The following is an 18,613-nucleotide window of genomic DNA, read 5'->3' as shown; positions in this document are numbered from 1 at the left end:
ATTTGTTTGAGCTTGGGGAACAAATGATGGAGCTTTTAAGTTTAGGAATTACAATGCAGCACAGGACTTATGTGCAGCACGCAACACACTTTTACATGTTGTGACGTATCCCTGTGTGTCGCTTCCACATGAAGTTGTGTAAAGTTGTAATTCCTACATTATGTATCTGCTCTGTGGAGAGACTTTACTGAACACAAAATTTAGGGTGTTTTCTAAAGTCTGCCAGGACATTACTACCTGCTTCCAGTGGCTTTTGCAACAAGAATGATTGCACTCTTTAACTGAACCATGATGAATAGATCATCAAATTTCATTCACTGAAATGAAAACATTTTCCAGATTTTCAAGCATTTGAGGTCTTAACAACAGCTTCCGTCCAGTTGCCATCCCACCAGGCTGTCATTCTGGAGAGTAAATTGCAGTCTTGTATATGAATTCAAGTGCAAGTGTGCTCTTTCTCCAGTCTCTGCCTACTAAGTAGACACAAACACCACCCCAAGTTAGCACAAGTTGGTGTATTTGTTGCTCGTGTGATGACCTCTGTATGTTTTGTTTTTTGCCTTTTTTTTTAGATAATTGTGATGATGCATTGGTATCTCCCTTACCTTCAACAGCCCTTACCAGTTCCTCTCAGCTCTTCAGTACGCACAGTCCCAGCTTTGCAAAGCTCAACAGGCGAGATGGTAAGGTTGAAATGCCTAAACTATTCTTTTTAATCACGTTTACAAAGTGACCTTTTATGCTGTTTTTGTGCAGTGCACTCACAGCCAGGTTGAATAGAGGCATTAATTTATGCTTCTGAGTGAGCTCTTTTGAGGAGCAATTCCTTCATTATAGGAAACGTTTAAATTTGCAGCTCTCCACTTCCCTTGCAGAAACATCCTGAAGGAAGTTCAGATGATGGTTTTGATTTTGAAGAGTTCCCATAGTCTTTAGAACTTGAGGGTTGCTAGTGCTTGAGGCTCTATTCTACAAAGTAGGTGTTAAGACTAGCAGGACATAAATATTAAGTATTCAGTGGAATTTAATGGTGTTACAACTCTGCAGAAATAGTGAAAATTACTGAAAAAACTTTGCAGACATTTGCAGTGAAGAATTTCTGAGGCCCAGCTGAGTTCACACACAAGGTGAAACTATCAGGATCAAACATGGTACCAGGAAAGAGAAGTTACCAGTATCTAGTATTCCATTTGTCATCATGCTGTGAATTTTGGTTGTTGGCTGCCATCTTTTCCCAAATTAGATCCTCTAAATGAGGAAAGCCCTCTATGATGATGTTACATAGGATTTTCATTTAAAAACAAAAACAAAGGAAAGTATGCCACTGGAAAAGAGATTTTAATTGAAAATAAAGGATAATTTTCCTAATTAATCAGAAATGTCTGTTTTAATCAAACACTGTTTGTTAAATCTATAGAAAGACAGTAAAGGACTCTAAGATGCCTGGCACTAATGATAAAGACTTGCTAGGTCCTTAGAGAAATAAAAGGTAGAAGTTACTGTATAATATTTAAACTCTTGAACCAGATTTCCTCAGCAAATAGAAGGTCATATGATAGTTGTGCAACAGAAATAAATTTATAAACATTAATTTAGACATTTAAGTTTGGCCTGCCTTTGTGTCCAGCTGCTAGCTGGGACAGTGGGTAGATGTGCTTACATGATTTGCAAATGGCTCTAATGACTATTTTTATTTGCAGAAAAGAAGAGGAGATTAAAAATCAATATTATTGCAAGGCAAGCACTGCCTGTGTTGCATTTTAAAGTGATACAATATCTAAAATAAATTGACAATGATTGTAATTTGAGGGCAGAAAATGAGGAACTTAGCTGTGCTAGCATAGTTTTGCTATGCAGTGGGGGGTCAGGTATTTTAGATGTTTAGACACACAGTGTTGCATCAGTAAGGTCCACTTTGTTCACAGAATCAGAATCACCAGGGTTAGAAGAGACCTCAAAGATCATCAAGACCAACCTGTCACCACAGACCTCACTAAACCGTGGCACCAAGCGCCATGTCCAATCCCCTCCTGAACACCTCCAGGGATGGTGACTCCACCACCCCCCTGGGCAGCCCATTCCAATGATGAACGACTCTCAGTGAAGAACTTTCTCCTCACCTCTAGCCTAAACTTCCCCTGGCACAATGTGAAATTGTGTCCTCTTGTTCTGGTGCTGGTTGCCTGAGAGAAGAGACCAACTCCCTCCCGGCTACAACCCCACTTCAGGTAGTTGTAGATAGCAATGAGGTCTTCCCTAAGCCTCCTCTTCTCCAGGCTAAACAATCCCAGTTCCCTCAGCCTCTCCTCATAGGGCTTGTGCTCAAGGCTCACAAGCTTTTGTAGAAACGTGCAGATGTAGTGCTAACAGAATTCATATGGCTACTTCATCTTGAGTTGGAGGAGAGGCCAGTAGGAGGTAGTGGCTGAAGGAATTTTCTTGGGATGACATTTGAGTGCAAACAATAGATACCTTTACAAGAAACAGTACTCACTAACAAGGGCTGTGCCATGGCTTTCTAATAATATTAGAGTGCTTTGATTAGTTGGCTTAGCTTTGTAATTGATAAGGCAGTGTTGCAAGTAACAGTGCCTCCAGCTAGAAAGCTGGATAAATATATTGGTTCGCATAAATGCAATAGATGAAGATGAATTTATAAAATACCATCCAGACTTACATCAAGGGAAAGTTCTAATTCATGAAGTTGATTCAGTAATAGATAACAATAACTAAAAGGCTGTTTAAACAACAAAAAAAAAGGCCTGCAGCAATGTAATGTGCCATTTAAAAAAACAATACACAAACTATCTATGGCTAAAGCTTGTATGAACTGCTGAAAGTGCTTAGTTAAACTGCTGATAAATCTGCAGTGGCAATAGTAAAGTAGTTAATGTAATTCTGATAAATATGATTCTACTTATCCATGAGAGGGATTAATCAACTTTTTGGTTTACAGTAAATAAATAATGAAAAATAATAAAAAATCACTACAAGATGACTGTATCAACTAATCTTTTTCTGTTCTCTCTTAGCTCTCAGCCTGAATAATCATATAGGCAATTATGTATGGGAATCTAAAACATATATAATGTCAAAAATAATTTGTTGTATGGCCTGGAAGTGTTTGATCTAGGCATTAAAATTAAATTCCACAACAGAGAAACACTTAGTTGCAACATGAAGTCCAAGCACACTGTAAAGCCAGTTGAGCTTTTTTTTTAAGGCACTGTAGGGTGAGAAGAAGCATTCTTTTGCTTTGTATTAATAAACTACAAACAAATATGGGCATCCTGAGCACTGGCTGCAGAACACTGGGCTTAAATGCAAGTTTTGGAACAGTTATACCAAAATACACAAATCTTCTGAGAAAAGCAGAAAAAAGGTGTTTGATCATATTTCATGGAGTCATATGAATCTCCATCTGAGAAACCATCAGATCTTTGTTCTCTTCACATTTCTAGCATTATTTGCCATGGGGAATGAGCAACATTATCAGATTTCTGTGATACTGCCTCTCCATTAGGGCATTTTCTTCACACTGTGTTGAATCTCTCCCTTGAAATGATCCACAGAAATGTGAAATGTGTGAACAGTGAGGAATGAAGATGTAGTGTAATATGCAGAATCCTCCCAATGCCGGTAGGAATCTGGTGGGCAGAACAGGGTAACAGTATGCCCCTCAGACATATAAATTGCAAAATCAGAGCCACGTTTTGTCTGTTTTATGTTTATGCCACACTATTAATAAAAGGTGCAGGACCCTCTTCAGTTTCTTTGTGCCCAGTTGCAGGAAAACATTGTCAGGGTTATGCTTGCATCTGTTCAAATGAATTAATGTCCTGTAAATATTGTGTCTTCAGTAGCCCTTTTTGTTGCCAGTTAGAGCCTTTGCATCCTACATTCTTGCCTTGGGTCTGCCCTGGGAAATGTTCCCCAGGGTGAGCATCACTGGTGGGTAGAGGAGCAAATGGCTGTAAAATAGGTGCTAGACTTTAGATGAGCTTTTTTGCTACTTACTGAGAAAATTATGGAGTGGGGTGTTTACACACTAGAAGGAATTATGTACCCAAAAGAAATGTGAGCCATAGATTGCACTGGAAGTAGGTGCACTTGCTCTGTATAACACAGCCAATATGGAGGAAAAAGAATATCTTGATTTTTGGCACTCACAGCAGTATTTGATGGGGATTTGGGATACCCACAGAAATAAGCAGAAGTTACATATTTGCTTTATTGTCAGAAGTGAAAGCCCAATGGGAAAAGCTTTAGTTCTACCCTCAGTCACACAGCCAATGCAGCTTTGCTGTTGCAGGGTTTTTAACCACCGCTCTTGTGAGTAGAATTACTGCCCATCTGTGCAAATGTTAATGGTGAAAGGTTTGAGGGAGGGAAATACAGTGGAGATTTTTCCCAGGGAAGAAGGTGTACAAAGCAGCTACAGTTCAGTAAAGACGTGGTTTGTAATTGATAACAGCTTGCAAGACCAGCTTCTAGAAAGGTGGTGCTGTGAGTGGTGTTACTGCTGTGTCATGCAGTGCTTGTATCTATAAAGAGTGACATTCCCAACAGACAAATGTGCTTATGTGAAGAGATACACAGTTCAGAGATCTGGTGTAATCTGCAATTTGAGGGCTCAGGCTCACCACAGAGATCTCAAATGTCTGTTCAGAATCTACTGTTTGTTTGACTTGAAAAATAAGCCAGTTGTGCCATGGTCAAACTGGAAAGTAGAGGTGTATAGTAAAACCAAATACTTTTGTGGAAATTATATCACCTTTCTGCCACTTCCAGAAGCAGAAGGGAAAGAGCATAAACTACATAGAAAAAATAGTAGTTATGATATTTAGCTAACTACTGGAAAGGACCTGTGGTAGCAAGCTTTATATATAAACTGTAACAGAGAAATCAAAGATTCTTTTTCTCTCTCTTTTTTTTTTTATTTTAATGGGAAACTCACCAAACAAACAACTAATTATAAGTGATTTTCCTCCATCTAGTTGATGCTGTTTATGTTGTAAAAAGGCAATAAAAGAAAGATTAAAATGCCCATCTTTCTTTTAATTTATAGTGAAAACGTCTAGAATAAGCTTTTTGGAGTGTTGAAGGGAACAGCTTTGTTGTGTAAAAGACAGAACTTTTGAACTGAATTTCTGTGTCCTGCCAGTTCATGAGATAAAACTGTAATCAAAGCAGCAACTCTGATGTTCTGAATCCATTTCAGATATTAGATATTGCAATCCAAAGGAAGTTTTCCTTTGGCTTCTTGCACATTAGTCACAATTCCATGTAGGAGAAATATTCAGCTTGCTGTCTTTGAAGACAGTTTAAAAGCCAGACAAATGTTGTTTGATCTGACATTTAAAATTAAGAAAAAAGGGCAGGGAGGAAGAAGAAATACTAGGATTTTTAAGAGGAAGTACTATAGTCTTATTTAAGCCATGTGTAGTTATGGAGTTAAAAGAAAACAATGAAGTAGTCAGAGAATAGAGTGATGAAATTCCTAATATTCACATTAGGTCTTTTCATGGCATGTTCATAGCAGAAATATTCTGTTTAAGACAGATAAAATAAGGACATTGAAGACTTCTATTGTGATTAAAAAAGGTAAAATAAAGCATGGCACTAGCAAGCAGTATGCACTGGTTTGTTTAATACTATTTTCCCTGGAGAGTTCTTGTAAAGGAATGAAAACTGAGTCATCCAAGGCAGTAGAGACAATATTTAGTTCTAGCTACAGAGTAAACATGCTTCTGTTTCAGGAATTAGGCCTAAATCCTATCTTAATGAGCTGGAAATAATGAAAATTCTAACACCTCTTCTTAGACAAAGGAATTTCAGTTGCGGGTTGAAAATTACAGTGCAGATTAGGAAAAGCAAGAAATGTTTTAAAGGGCAAAGTCATTGAAATTGAGTTCCTTGATATAACCAACATTTATTGATTTGGGTTTTTTTTCAGCTCAGTTCACTTCAATAAACTCTTCATAGAGCAACTTGGAGATAGATCAGTTAATAAGATTAAAATATTAAAATAAACTCAGCTATTCATAACCAAAGTTTAGTGATGCTTTTTGTGTTTTCAACATTTTCCCCAAAACATATATTTGGAATCATTCTTGTAGCTTACATGAGGAATTGTGAATGCTTTACTCTCGACTCTGTATTTCTGCATTACAGTGAACACAATCACTCAGATCACACGAGTGAAATCTTCTAAACTTCCTTAATAACAGCAAAACAAACAAGGTGATGGGTTGCAGAAACAGTGACAACCTGAAAGTTTGCTATGCTTTGGATACTTTGTTAATGGCTTCTGTGTTCTTCATAGCTGCATTGTTCACTTATTTGTAAGGCTGAACTGGATACTGGGTGTATATAGAATATAAATGTGTGCAAGTAGAAACAAGTTAAAAAACCCACAAACATAGCCTATAATTTAAGGGTGTAAAAGAAAGCAAGGGAACATAAAATAATATATTCCAGTTCATAAGGATTTGCTTTTAACCATAAGCTCACATTTAATGTAGTGAATGAAATGGTAAATTTCAAGCAGTGGTTGCAGTTCTGTGTTTCATTGGCTTGGCATTACCGTGGACCTCTTGAACCTCTTAAAGGATTCAAGGGCTAGTACCTATCTTTACTTTTAAAGGACAAACATGAGTTACAAGCTATCAGCTTCCACATCATCATGAATTCTGATGTCTCCATTCCTGACTGGAGAAGCAGATAATGAAAACGGATATTTTGCAAGTTGTGTTTGCTGTTGCAGTTGTTCACTTATCAAGCATCTTGTGTAAGGAGGCAGCTCCTCTCCAGTGTGAAAACTGTCCTTTCAGCTGTTCAGTCAAATGGTCTCTAGCTTTGCACCTTTGTTATCTGAAGTGCATTTACATCTTGTAATTAAATAGTTCTTTCAAATACCTAATAGGGCTCAAATCAAGATAATATTTTATGTTTTGTCTTTCAAGACATAACAAAAAAGGAAACGTTAAAGCAAATTAGAAATTAGGAATCAGCGTTCCCAGATTTGCACCAGCATGTGGGAGTGGCGGGGGCACATATGATATTTTTTTGTGGTGTGCCAACCTCACAGCCACTTGTCCAGCTGACAAAGAATAAATTTCCTTAAAATGTTGTAAATGTTAAAAATTCCTTATGACTTTTAGGTTAATTAATAAAACCTCAAGGAAGCACACACCTCATGTACTGTATTTCCTAATACAAAAATACCAGGAAAGAGTTGTGTGTTGGAGAAGATGACTGCTTTCCAATGACCTGAAATAACATGGTTCTTTTACAAGTACAACTTCTTGTGCTGTCATCCTCATGTAAATAATCTTTATTCAATTTCTTTCAGGAGCAGGTGGCTGGTCCCCGTTGGACTCAAACAAGCAACAGTGGCTCCAGGTTGATCTAGGAGACAGAGTGGAGATTGTAGCAGTCGCTACCCAGGGCAGGTACGGGAGCTCAGACTGGGTAACCAGCTATATGCTGATGTTCAGCGACACTGGCCACAACTGGAAACAGTACAGACAAGACGACACCATCTGGGTAGGTCTGAATTGTGGATGCCTTTGGCCCTAGATATTTCTGGTTCAAGCTTATTTTGGCGTTTGGAGAAACAGCTTTGGTTTCATATCAGAGGAGTGAGGTAATGAGAGAGCAGACCCAAGTGGCTCTATAGGATGTTTTGATCTAAATGGATTATGTCACCAACTGTCTGTGTAATACAAGTTTAGGCCCTCAGGATGACATTGATTTTCAGACTATGAGGATGCTCAGGGCACTTACAATGACCTGCATGTTACTGTGCCTTGTTGGCTTGGTTTCAGGCACACCAGTGTAAATGAGGTTAATCACCTATATACTTTCTTCAGAAACAGGAAAATTAACTCTGTGTCTTAGGGAGACTTTCTGGCCAGAACAAGAGAGCTCATGCTGTGGTATGTGGGTGGTAAATTGCTCCTTGACTGGAGAAGGTTGGAGCTGCAGCATGAATTGTAGGATGTAGCAGATACACTAAAAGCGCTCAAGGCTTTCCCTAAAATGTTAATGCAGGCTTGACACTTGTGTCACTAGTTCAATGCATGGCCACACCAGGTGCTGTCAGCAGGACTGCTTGCAGTAGCAATGTTGCCTCACAGGTGGATACAGAAATTTTAAGTCTTCCTTTCATATGGAGAATGTGAATTGTTAGTGAACTGATAATGAATGGTGGCATCTTATCTGTGTTATATTCTGCAATTCTGAGGATCAATAACCCTGGTAGCACGACAGTGTGCGGTGGTAAATGAAGACCAATCTTCATGAAAACATAAGGGAACATTTTAAAGGTGACCAAGTAGATTTCAGGTTTTGTCTGTAATTTTCTGTTAGTTAACACCTTGGCTAACTATTGTGTCAAGAAAAGCAGATTTTTACTTTCAGAACATAATGACAATGAATGAAGAGAATTGTGGGTGAATCAGAGAGGAGAGGGCTGGTTAATCCTTTACTGAGCATCTTGCACATATAGGGGAGGTTAGGTTCTGGTTTTAAAATCCATTGCATTGTCTTTGTTTTATCACAGTTTGATTGAGGGAAAGTTAATGAAATCGTGCCTTTTTTAGAAAGGCAACTTTGGCCCAAAGATAGTCATAAAGTTGTCAAGTGTAGTTATACTTTACCTGTCACTTGTAAAGTTATATTAGGCTGCCTTTGCTTCAGATACTTCTACTTTTTTTTTCTTTTTTTTGTTAGTGTTTTAAAAGTGGAATTTTCTTCTGGACTGAATATAGTGATCATTTAATCTGGTTCTTGACTTCTACCCTGGGGACTCAGAAATCCAGAACTGAGATATTTTTACAGACTTGATGTCATTAAGTGCCTCCTTCCCTGAAAAAATTATGTGCCCTGTTAAAATTTTATATTAAGACAAATTAATTTTTTATTACATGTCTAACATTTCAGTCCTTTTCTTTTTGGAAAGCCTTGCCCTTTTATTTTCTTTAGTACATTTTTCTTAAAGGGAAACTTGGAAAGGCAACATGTACAATTTACCATAGCAAATCTTCGTGCCCTAAGGATCCAAATTTGTGAGTTTCCATCTGGCACCTAATATTGCACACAAGAATAAAGACAAGCCTGGTAGACATTTAGCAGTGAATTAGGATTTATGAAGAACCTGAACTCTCTTGTATTGCTGAGTGATCAGACATGAAGTTGATTCAGAGCAGACCCTGGCACAAATTCTAAAGCTTCAAGACCTGGAAGCTTGCTTTCTAAAGCGTAATTTGTGCACTCCCTTCTAATGGAAATTGCCATGGGCAACAGAGGATACTTTTGTACACAACTGAGGAAAAATTAAATAGAATTTAATGGAAAAGGTAATGCTGGGGAAGGATTTGGATATTTTTCCTCTCACATTAGTTTCTACAAGTGACACTGACCATCTAAGCCAGTAACATAATTCCAGTCCAGAAGAATTGTTTGCTCCACATCCCCAGTCAGAGGGCTTGAAGAGATTGCTAGACTGCCTTGCCAAACTTTGCTGCTGGAAGTATCTGATAGTGAAAACCCAAAGTGGGCTCATTTGACATTTCATTAGACTCTGCAGTCTACCTAAACTGGCAAGTCTCATTAACACCTAGGAGCTTTCTATGCCTGCCCATGGAATTAATGAAGATCAAGAATTCCTTCTGCAGAATTTTTGCTCTACCTAAAGAGTTGATTCTTTTTTCCTGTCACTTTTGGATTTGTTTCACTGAATTAAATTAGATCTTGAGAGCCATTCAGAGCATAAAGAGGAAAACCAAAGAGGCTTTCAGAAGCGTGTATAGAATTATAATTTCAAATTTTGCAGTGTTCCTATTTTGTTGGCAGTAATCCTTTCCTTAGGCTTTTTTTCTAACTAAGAAGAAAAATAGCACTGTACTGTCCAGCTGTATGTTGAAGATTTTCCTGTAGAAGTCATACCATTGGATTATATGTTGTCAAGCACAGCATGGTTGGACTTGCTCTTAAAGATCTCTTCCAGCCAAAATGATTCTATGATTCTGTGGTCCTTGGCTTAAACATGTGACTGTTAAATAGCTGCAAGGGAAGTCCTACGTTGCACCCCTATAGGAAAGAATTGTCATCCTTGACTAAAGGGTAGACAGTGGGAATGGACTATTTCACAGGGGTAGGAAAACAACACCCCAGAGCCAGCTTTCACTGTCACAATCTGTCACAGTGTGTGCTGTACATATCTGTCACAAGATTCTTAGTTTCAGACATAGGAATCTCTATCCCATTCCTTTTTCATGGTGGGGAGGGTGGCCTTTCAAAGCAGGATTCAAGGTAGAAGTGTCCTATGTTGGGGCAAGATGGCAAGTCAATAAGTTACCCCTCATCCACAGGAGGTGGTGTGGTTAAAACCTAGGTTATTGTGGAACATGCAGCATTTCAGAAATGTCAGACAGTCAGGTCAGAAATACAACTCCCACATGGGCTTTCACTTTGAAGCTTTTTTCTCTGTCCTTAGGACAGGATTTTAGTGCTTTCTCTGTCCCTGAGGACTTTGAGCTTTTTAAGATACCTTTTAATTATTTTTATTTATTTCTTTTTGTGTATAGCTAAAAGGCTCAGAAGTTTACCTACTTTCTTGCTTTTTGTTTCAGAAACTCCTAGCTTCAGAGGTGACTCATAGCTCAGATAGGGCTGTGAAATCAGAATACTTATTGCTTGGAAATCCTTAGATGACATCTGTTGTATCAATATATGATATTGATATGCATTGGAATTGTCAAGTTCACTTATGCAGCTTCTTTTTAGCAAAACTAGCTGGAAGTTTGTGCTTTGTTGTATAGATGTTACTGAATGTCTCACACCAGTTGCTCATCATTGACAATTTATTTATTTGCAGCTATTGAAAGGGGAGATTATGTATTTTAGTATAAGAGACCTAGTCTGATTAATTCATTTTCTGAAGGAAATGTAACTATCACAGAACACATCTGGTTGGAAGGTCATCTAGTCCAACTCTTGACCAACCACTGACGGATGAACGCTAAACCATGTCCCCAAGCAGTAGGTCCACATGTTGCTTAAACACCTCCGGGGATGGTGACTCTTCCACTGCCCTGGGCAGACCATTCCAATGTTTGATAACCCTTTCAGTGAAGAAATATTACCTAATATCCAGTCTAAACCTCTCCTAGTACAGCTTGTAACCATTTCCTTTGGTCCTGTAGCTTGACACCAAGGAGAAGAGGGTGGTCCACTTGTGCTGATCCATTTGACAGAATAACAAGATATTAAATTGTTGAAAGGAAGACTGGGGTTTAAGCCAAGCATTGGATTTCAGGAAGAATTTTGAGGTTTCACTTTGTTTTGTTTGCATTCCAACAAAGGAAAACAGGGTCTTGGAATTTCTTGTCCACTGTTTGTCAGTCGGTCAGAATACTTTAATCTCTTACTCAACCCAAGTCAGATTTGAACTTCAGTTTTCCCCAGCCCATCTGTGTAATGTATGGATGATGCCCTAGCTGGCTCTACTACAGTGCTCTCTTGGAGGTACACATACTGGCATTGCTTTTCCCAGCTAAATGGCATGGGCCATCGACGACAGTTGGCGGAGACATAAAGAAGGCAGTAGCTCCTGATCAACTCTTCCTGGATGAAACTTTTTCTAATCACATCTTCACAAGCTGCTTCACATTGCAAGTGGTGTTCCCGAAGAGTTATTTCCAACCATTGAGCTGTAGGTTTTGTCCACCCATGCAGCATATGTGTCCTTTAGTGCATCTGAGACCTGGGTACATAAATTCTATTGGGTTGCTGCCAGGACAGACATTTGCACACCAGTATATATGACATATCGCTAGTAAAAATCCCTTTCTCTTTATAGAGATTACAAGGCTTATTATCCTCCTCTCATGGCATGCATACAGCTCCCATCAACTTCACCGTTAATGAGCGCTGCATAGACAGATCGCACGGAGAATCAGAAAACCTCTTACATTTTCACTCAGCCTGTGTTTATGATGTTAGTAAATTTTGCAGCCGGAATTGAAGACAAGACAGATTAGCCATTTAAAACCAATTTTCCAACCCCATTTGTATTTAAATAATCTTGTTACGAAAGGACTCCGTGGTTCAGAGCAAACTAGACTTATAATTATATTTTCAGTATGGATAAATCAGCTGTGTGTGGACACACCAGCTATTGATTGGGAGACAGAAAGTATAAATCTTATTGCTTGTAACAAGTAAATGATTTTTCAGTGTTTTGAAGTGTTGAATAATTCAGAATTTGCTTTACCTGCATACACACCACAACTTGAGTCAGCCCAAACTGTGTATATCACTGGAACAAAAGTGTGGGCTGTGATACAATGCTATTTCATTTTAGATAGCTGCTTTTTTTTTGCCATCTCTATTAAAAAATACTTTGCAAAGCTGAAAAATGCAATTATGCAAGAAAACACAAAGCAAGGGGGATGCAGTTGGCACATATGTATGCAACAAAAGGAGAAGAGATGTTCTTTAGACCAAGTTTTGAAAGGAGAAGAGGTAAATTGTGGAATTGGAGATAAAGGGAGACTGCTAAGACAGTGCCAAAGAAGGCTCTTATATTAGAATACTGAATCTGTGTCAAAAAGGCAAAGAAGGGAGAAAATGGCAGAGATAACAAGGAGATATGTTATACTCTGTGGAAACATGTCCACATACTTTCACATTTTAAGCATGAGTTTGGAGTTCACTGTATGTTGGTGAAGCCTCTAACACAATGGCTGTCAGCCATACATGGAAGGGAGAAGATAGCTTTGGGTGTAAGAGAGGCTGTGAGCCCTAACCCCAAAGCTGGATTACAAAACAGGAAGTGCATCTCTAATGTTGGGCCATGACGCACGGGTCACGAAAGACACAGGGCAGAGTTTTCCCCACAGAGAAATGCCACAACGTCAGTCCCACTTCTTGCATGTGTAAGAGGGCTGTGCAAGGGCAGAGAGTTGACAGGAAGGTGAGGATGCATTAGGAATATACAATTCTTAGGGGAGAAGGAAATGTATTTAATAGAGATGATAAAGATCCCTTGTATCTCCTTTCCTCAAGAAAAATCTCACTTGCACATATAAGCTTTTGCTGAACCAGAGGCTTTTCTAATGAAATCCAGAGGGTCAGTCTTAACTGCCTTATAAATCTACAGAAGTGCTGTAAACTTTCCCATTTCCATTCTAGCTGGGTAGTGATTGTGGAACTGTTTTGGAGAGTTAATTATTGTGAACATAGTTAGAATATTAATCTTCATGTCAGACTTATAGTTGTGCTAATTTATTCTACAGCATCTTGCAGCTCCTAGTCCTAATGCCCTCCAAGCAAGGCGGCCAGAACAAAATCCTACCTGTAGCAATGAGAATTCCTACTTTGGCTTGGATTAGAGAATGAGTATCTACCTGTCTTGTTATAATGCTTCCTGCTCTTCTCCTATTCAGATATATTTAATCTTCTATGCATAGTAATAATTTCTAGGCAAATAGGTGTTAAACAGTAAGAATTTCATTTTCTTTACACAGTGGCAGCTCCAATGGTCACAAGCACTAACACAAGCCCTGGCAAAGGAAAGCCACAGAGTCTTGGGAAGTGGCAACAGGAACACAGGACCCCCTTCTCCCTCCCCTTCTCCTTCCCGTCTCCCCCCTTTCTCATGCCCTCTAGATGATCTTTGGGGTCCCTCCCAGCCCCAAACCAGTATGATTCAAAGTATCTATGGATTATTTTATTTTGCATCATTTTTTTTAAGAAGCAAAGAAGAAAAAGCAACTTGTTAGGAATGAAGGAACCAGTTGAGTATTGGTGCAGAGAACCAAGGCTTTTCAGAGATTTTCATCACTTTCCCTATAAGTGCTGCGTTGTTACAGCCTTTGAAAAGGCAACCATTACCCATATGTTGCATTGAGGATTGTTCTGATTTAAGACTGTCTGATTCTGAGATGTCATTTGGATGTTACTAATTTTCTTCTAATTCTGGTTTAGCTTACTGAGCTGGCTGCAAACCTGCCCTCTTGAACATTGTCACAAGAAATCTGTCTTCCTTGATATTGCCAGGGTAGATCTCCCACTGGGAGGATAATTCAAAGTGTCAGTATATCTGTTTCTGTTAAGTGCACTCTGTATGGATTTATGCTTGAATAAAATGGATATACTTAGATTGCAAATTACCCTTTAGTGTTGAGATACTTAAGTTAGCCTTAAGCTAACTGAATTTAGTGTGTATTCTGTGACCTTACAGTGTGCTTTTATAGTTGATTAACTGTAAAGTGATGTTAAGGTGGAGTCTAGAGAATTTAATGCTGATATTAACACGATATCCATCAGTAATGTCTTCAGTAATTCTCCATGCTTGGTATTTGGCAGCAGCTCACCCTGACCTAGGAAACTGCAAATAAGGTGGTTATTTGCAGTCTGTGCCAACATCACTGACCACCCACTCTCACTCTTTTGCATATTGCCTGAAATTTACCTTTTCTTTAAGCATTTAGCACAGGAAGGCTGTGAAATGTTCCTTGATTTCTCATCCTAGACATTCTGTATGACCTTGTCTCTCCACTGCTTCATGCTAGGGATAACACCATACCATTGGCCTTAACAGATTGGAGTGGTTGGTGTGGTTGGTGCAGTCAGGCCCTAAAATACATATGTCTTCCAGCCACCTCCAGAATGTTTGTCTGCCACACCTAGAAAGCAATTGTATTCCTTTTTAGGCACCTACTAAAAGGGTAAAATTTAGTAGCAGCCTGCAAAAATGATTATTGTGGACAGGAGTGGACATTTCCTCTCAGACAGAAGATTTTGGCTGGCAACTCTTTTATATCAGTAGTCCAAATTTCATTATTTTTGTTTGCAAATTGTGTTCTCTGGTATGTGAACCTACAAATAAATGTCTTTGCAAATTACCAAAAAATGTGGAACAAATAGTGGTCCAGTCCATATGTTGCCAGAGCTCAGGTTGCAGTGAGTTTCCTTGCAGTTGTTTGGTACATTTTGGAACAACTGAGGATGGCTCTACAGCAGCTATTTCTTTAGGGAAACTGGCTAACAAGAGTACTCTTAATGTGCTATCATGTACTGTAAAATAAGGCAGGTTGTTTTGGTCCTGACAAGTGTATCACTTCTATTGATTACATTAATCCAAATGAGTAACTAGAATACCAGTTCTGCTGGTTCAACTTGAAGTTTTCAGTCCTTCAGTAATTGCTACAACACTATCTGTTTTGCTCTGAGTCCTTCCTAAACTTTTCCCATTGAGAGAAGTTCATGAACCTGTTGCTTCTGACTAGTGGCAATGGCACATAAGAAGAAAAGGCAAGTTATAAACAAATCAGTGTAATCTACTCTAGAGGCTAGGGTTTTATTAAAATATTAAATGTTGGTAGGAGTTAAGCAAAAGATCTTTTTCAGACAGCATCAACAGAAACCAAGGATCTGTTATTTCTGCTCATCCTTGTCTTATCTCCTTGGATAGTAGAACTGAATCCCTTTGGGTTAATATGCTCTGTTTCCTACTACTAGATACCCAACAATGATATCAATATCCCTACAAAACACTTCTGAGATACTTGGAAAAGGGTTATATTCACACCAACTTTCCTGCAATGTCAAAATAGGATCTTTGCATAGTACATTGTAAGGGTGAGGAGATAGAAAATTATTATCGTGCAAGGGCCTGGATGATCTAAAGGGAGAACCCTAATGTATTAAGGTTCCATGTCCTGTAAGTCTCTGGTTATGTGGGTGTTCTGCATTTCTCTTTTATGGTCTGACCAGGATCCCATTACTGTCACTCTTCAGGGATCCCAGAACCATAAGATAAAGAAATGTGCTGGCTAGGATTCTACCTCACAATACTTTCTTGGATGAACGTAGGGACTAATTAATTTTTTGATACTTAACTGATGTGACCCTGTTACATATTAAAATAAATAATGAAAATTTAAACCCCCAAAGAAATAAGTAAGCAGCCATACAGTTTTGGAATTTTCTGATAAGTAGTATTTTCTTGGTTTTGTGCTAAGCCAGTAATTCTGTAGTGATATCATCTTTACACTTCTGGAAATACGCTCTTTGCAGTTTTTTTTCTCCCTCCTAGCTCCCCAAGTACTTTCAGCATAATATGGATTTATTTTTCAGAGGCTGAATAAAAAAATCTCATTGTTTTCTTTTTCTCTCACATTGTTTTATTTTTCTCTTACCTTATGGGGAGGAAAAAAAAAAGGTTTTGTTCTCATTAGGAATTGGGCGCTATCAGATCCTGTCTGAGTATATTCAGAGTCTGTAAATAGTGTTTCTCTAATGCCTAATGTAGACAAAAATGAAAATATTTACTAAATTTCATTATATATGTTGCCTAGTTAAAAAAGAAAAAAAAAGAAAGAATAATTAGTATTAGTGAGATTATTGATACCTTCAAAAATGAATATGTTATTCTCCATATGTAGGCCCTAATGCCTCTATGCATCATGGAGGACAAATGAGGAACTAGAGACATGTGCATGTGTGCAAATCTGTGATGCTGTTGGCATCACTGGGACATGATGCAATGGATTCTATGACTGGAGTGTTGGACTAGAGTGTTACAAGCTCTTTAGAAAGGACAGGGATGGGACTGGTAAAGACAGATGGGGAGACAAAGACAGCTATAACTGTCTGTCAGTGACCAGCTGGAGTCTATGGATCTCCACCTGGGATGGATGAGGAAATGACCGAGAACTTGTGGGTCATATTTAAAGGCAGGGCACGGACAGATGATACTGTAATGGGGGTCTGCTACAGGACATCTGAACATGAGGAGGGAGGGTATGAGGCTCTCCATAGACAGAGGGGTGTAGTGTATTGTTCACATGTTGTGATCCTCATGGGGAGATTTCAAACACCCTGATATCTGTTGGAGGAACAGAACAACAGAGCCTAGGGATCCTAGGGGGTTCCTGGAATGCATTGGTGATAATTTCCTTCTCCAAGTGGAGCAGACTTTGGCTATTTTAGAGATTTCCTAGGAGGAGTACCATGGGATAAAGCCCTGGCAGGTAGAGCAATCCCAAAAAGCTGGTTAATAATGGAAGATTGTCTCCTCCAAAACCTGGAGTACCAACAGAGAGAAAGGCAGACAAAACTGCCAGGCGGCTTGTAGGGATAAAAAAAGCTGTTACTGGATACTTTACAACACAAAAAGGAGACCTACAAAGGGTAGAAGCAAGGACAGGTATTCTGAGAAGAATACAGAGAAATTGTCTAGATAGTCAGAGATCAGGTCAGGAAAGCTAGAGCCCAGATATAAGTGCCTACAACATCCTGGTCTCTAAACTGAGAAGACACGGATTTGGTGGGTGGACCATAAGGTGGATTAGGAATTGTCTTGGTGATCACATTCAAAGAGTAACAGTCAATGACTTGATGTCTAAGTGGAGACAAGTGATGAGTTGTGTTCCTCAGGGATTGGTACTGGGACTGGTGATGTTTAACATCTCTGTTTATAATATGAATGGTGAGACTGAGCACACCCTCTGCAATTCTGCTGACGACACCAAGCTGTGTGGTACAGGCAATAGGATGGAGGGAAGGCATATCATATACTCAGGCTTTTACATACACCCAACAAGTGGCTCTTTATTAGACCTCTCTAATATATTTAAATTATAGTCTAATTTCAGCTTGTTTCTTGTTACAAGATCAGAAGCACATGAAACCATATCTGATTAATGCTGATGAAGATTTGGAGCTAGTCCAGTGATATATGCAGCTCTTTCTGGGTTTCATTTTCTCTGGAAGGAAAAGGAAAACCTCCTAGTTTTGATGTTGAGAACAGTTTTGTAATGTCTAAGCAGAGTTAGCTCCTTTGCAAGTTTTAGTCCTTTATTTCAATGCAGACAGCTGAAGTGTGCAGCTGACTTCTGTGGAGAGCACATTGTGTTAGCAAATTACACCCAACAAACCATAACAAAGTTCAATCAGCCAAAGCAGAAGCTGTCCCTGCAGAATTTAAAGTAGTTGTGATTTGTATAGCTGTCACGTAGTTCATGACTGACACCTTTACAGGTAGCAGCTTTTTGTTGGCAGTAAACTTCAAGACTGTACTATGGTAAGGAGAAAGCTTTCAGATGTGCTCTCCCTTCCTTCTACCTGCAGTACTCAAAAATATGCATGAAGAGCAAAGGCAGTCACCCACTGAAAAACTCAGTCTTTGAAATTTGATGGCCATGGGGGCAATGTCTAGTAGGTTCAGAGACTGCTGCTTAATTTCCTTGTAGGAAGAGGGAATTTTGTGTACTGCATGAATGAAAAAGTAATCTTCACAACTTCTTTCTTTATCTCAGTTTAGTTTTCCCTTAACAACTCATCTATCCAATAGACTGAGCCACAGCGGACACATATCACACTGCCTTTGCTCTGGTTGCTTCTCCAAATTAAGTTAATATTGTGAAGAGGATGACAAAGATTTAATTGTAGATAGGGTTTCCTTTCCTTTATAGTTCAGAAAGATGTTTAATTTCTCTGAAATTATCAAGTGGAAAATGATCTAAAGATAGTTATTGAGGTTTTGAATGTTCTCAATGTCTCCTTTTTAGCAGGACCAGTTTCTGTTGCTTCCACATAA

At 38.8% G+C, this 18,613-nt stretch overlaps 1 protein-coding gene across 1 annotated transcript in view; it reads left to right on the top strand.

The window, feature by feature from the left end:
* Positions 1 to 18,613, top strand: part of CNTNAP5 (contactin associated protein family member 5) — a 303,624-nt gene that overhangs the window by 78,716 nt on the left and 206,295 nt on the right. The window contains exons 2-3 of the mRNA XM_068138943.1: positions 573 to 683; positions 7,355 to 7,548. Of these exons, the coding sequence (XP_067995044.1) occupies positions 573 to 683; positions 7,355 to 7,548 (305 nt within the window). The remainder of the gene's footprint in view (positions 1 to 572; positions 684 to 7,354; positions 7,549 to 18,613) is intronic.

The sequence above is a fragment of the Melanerpes formicivorus genome, unplaced genomic scaffold (assembly GCF_026170545.1).
Source record: "Melanerpes formicivorus ecotype bairdi unplaced genomic scaffold, bMelFor1.0.p_v2 SCAF_5, whole genome shotgun sequence".
Classification (NCBI taxonomy): Eukaryota; Metazoa; Chordata; class Aves; order Piciformes; family Picidae; genus Melanerpes; species Melanerpes formicivorus.
This window is presented reverse-complemented; position numbering and strand designations above follow the sequence as displayed.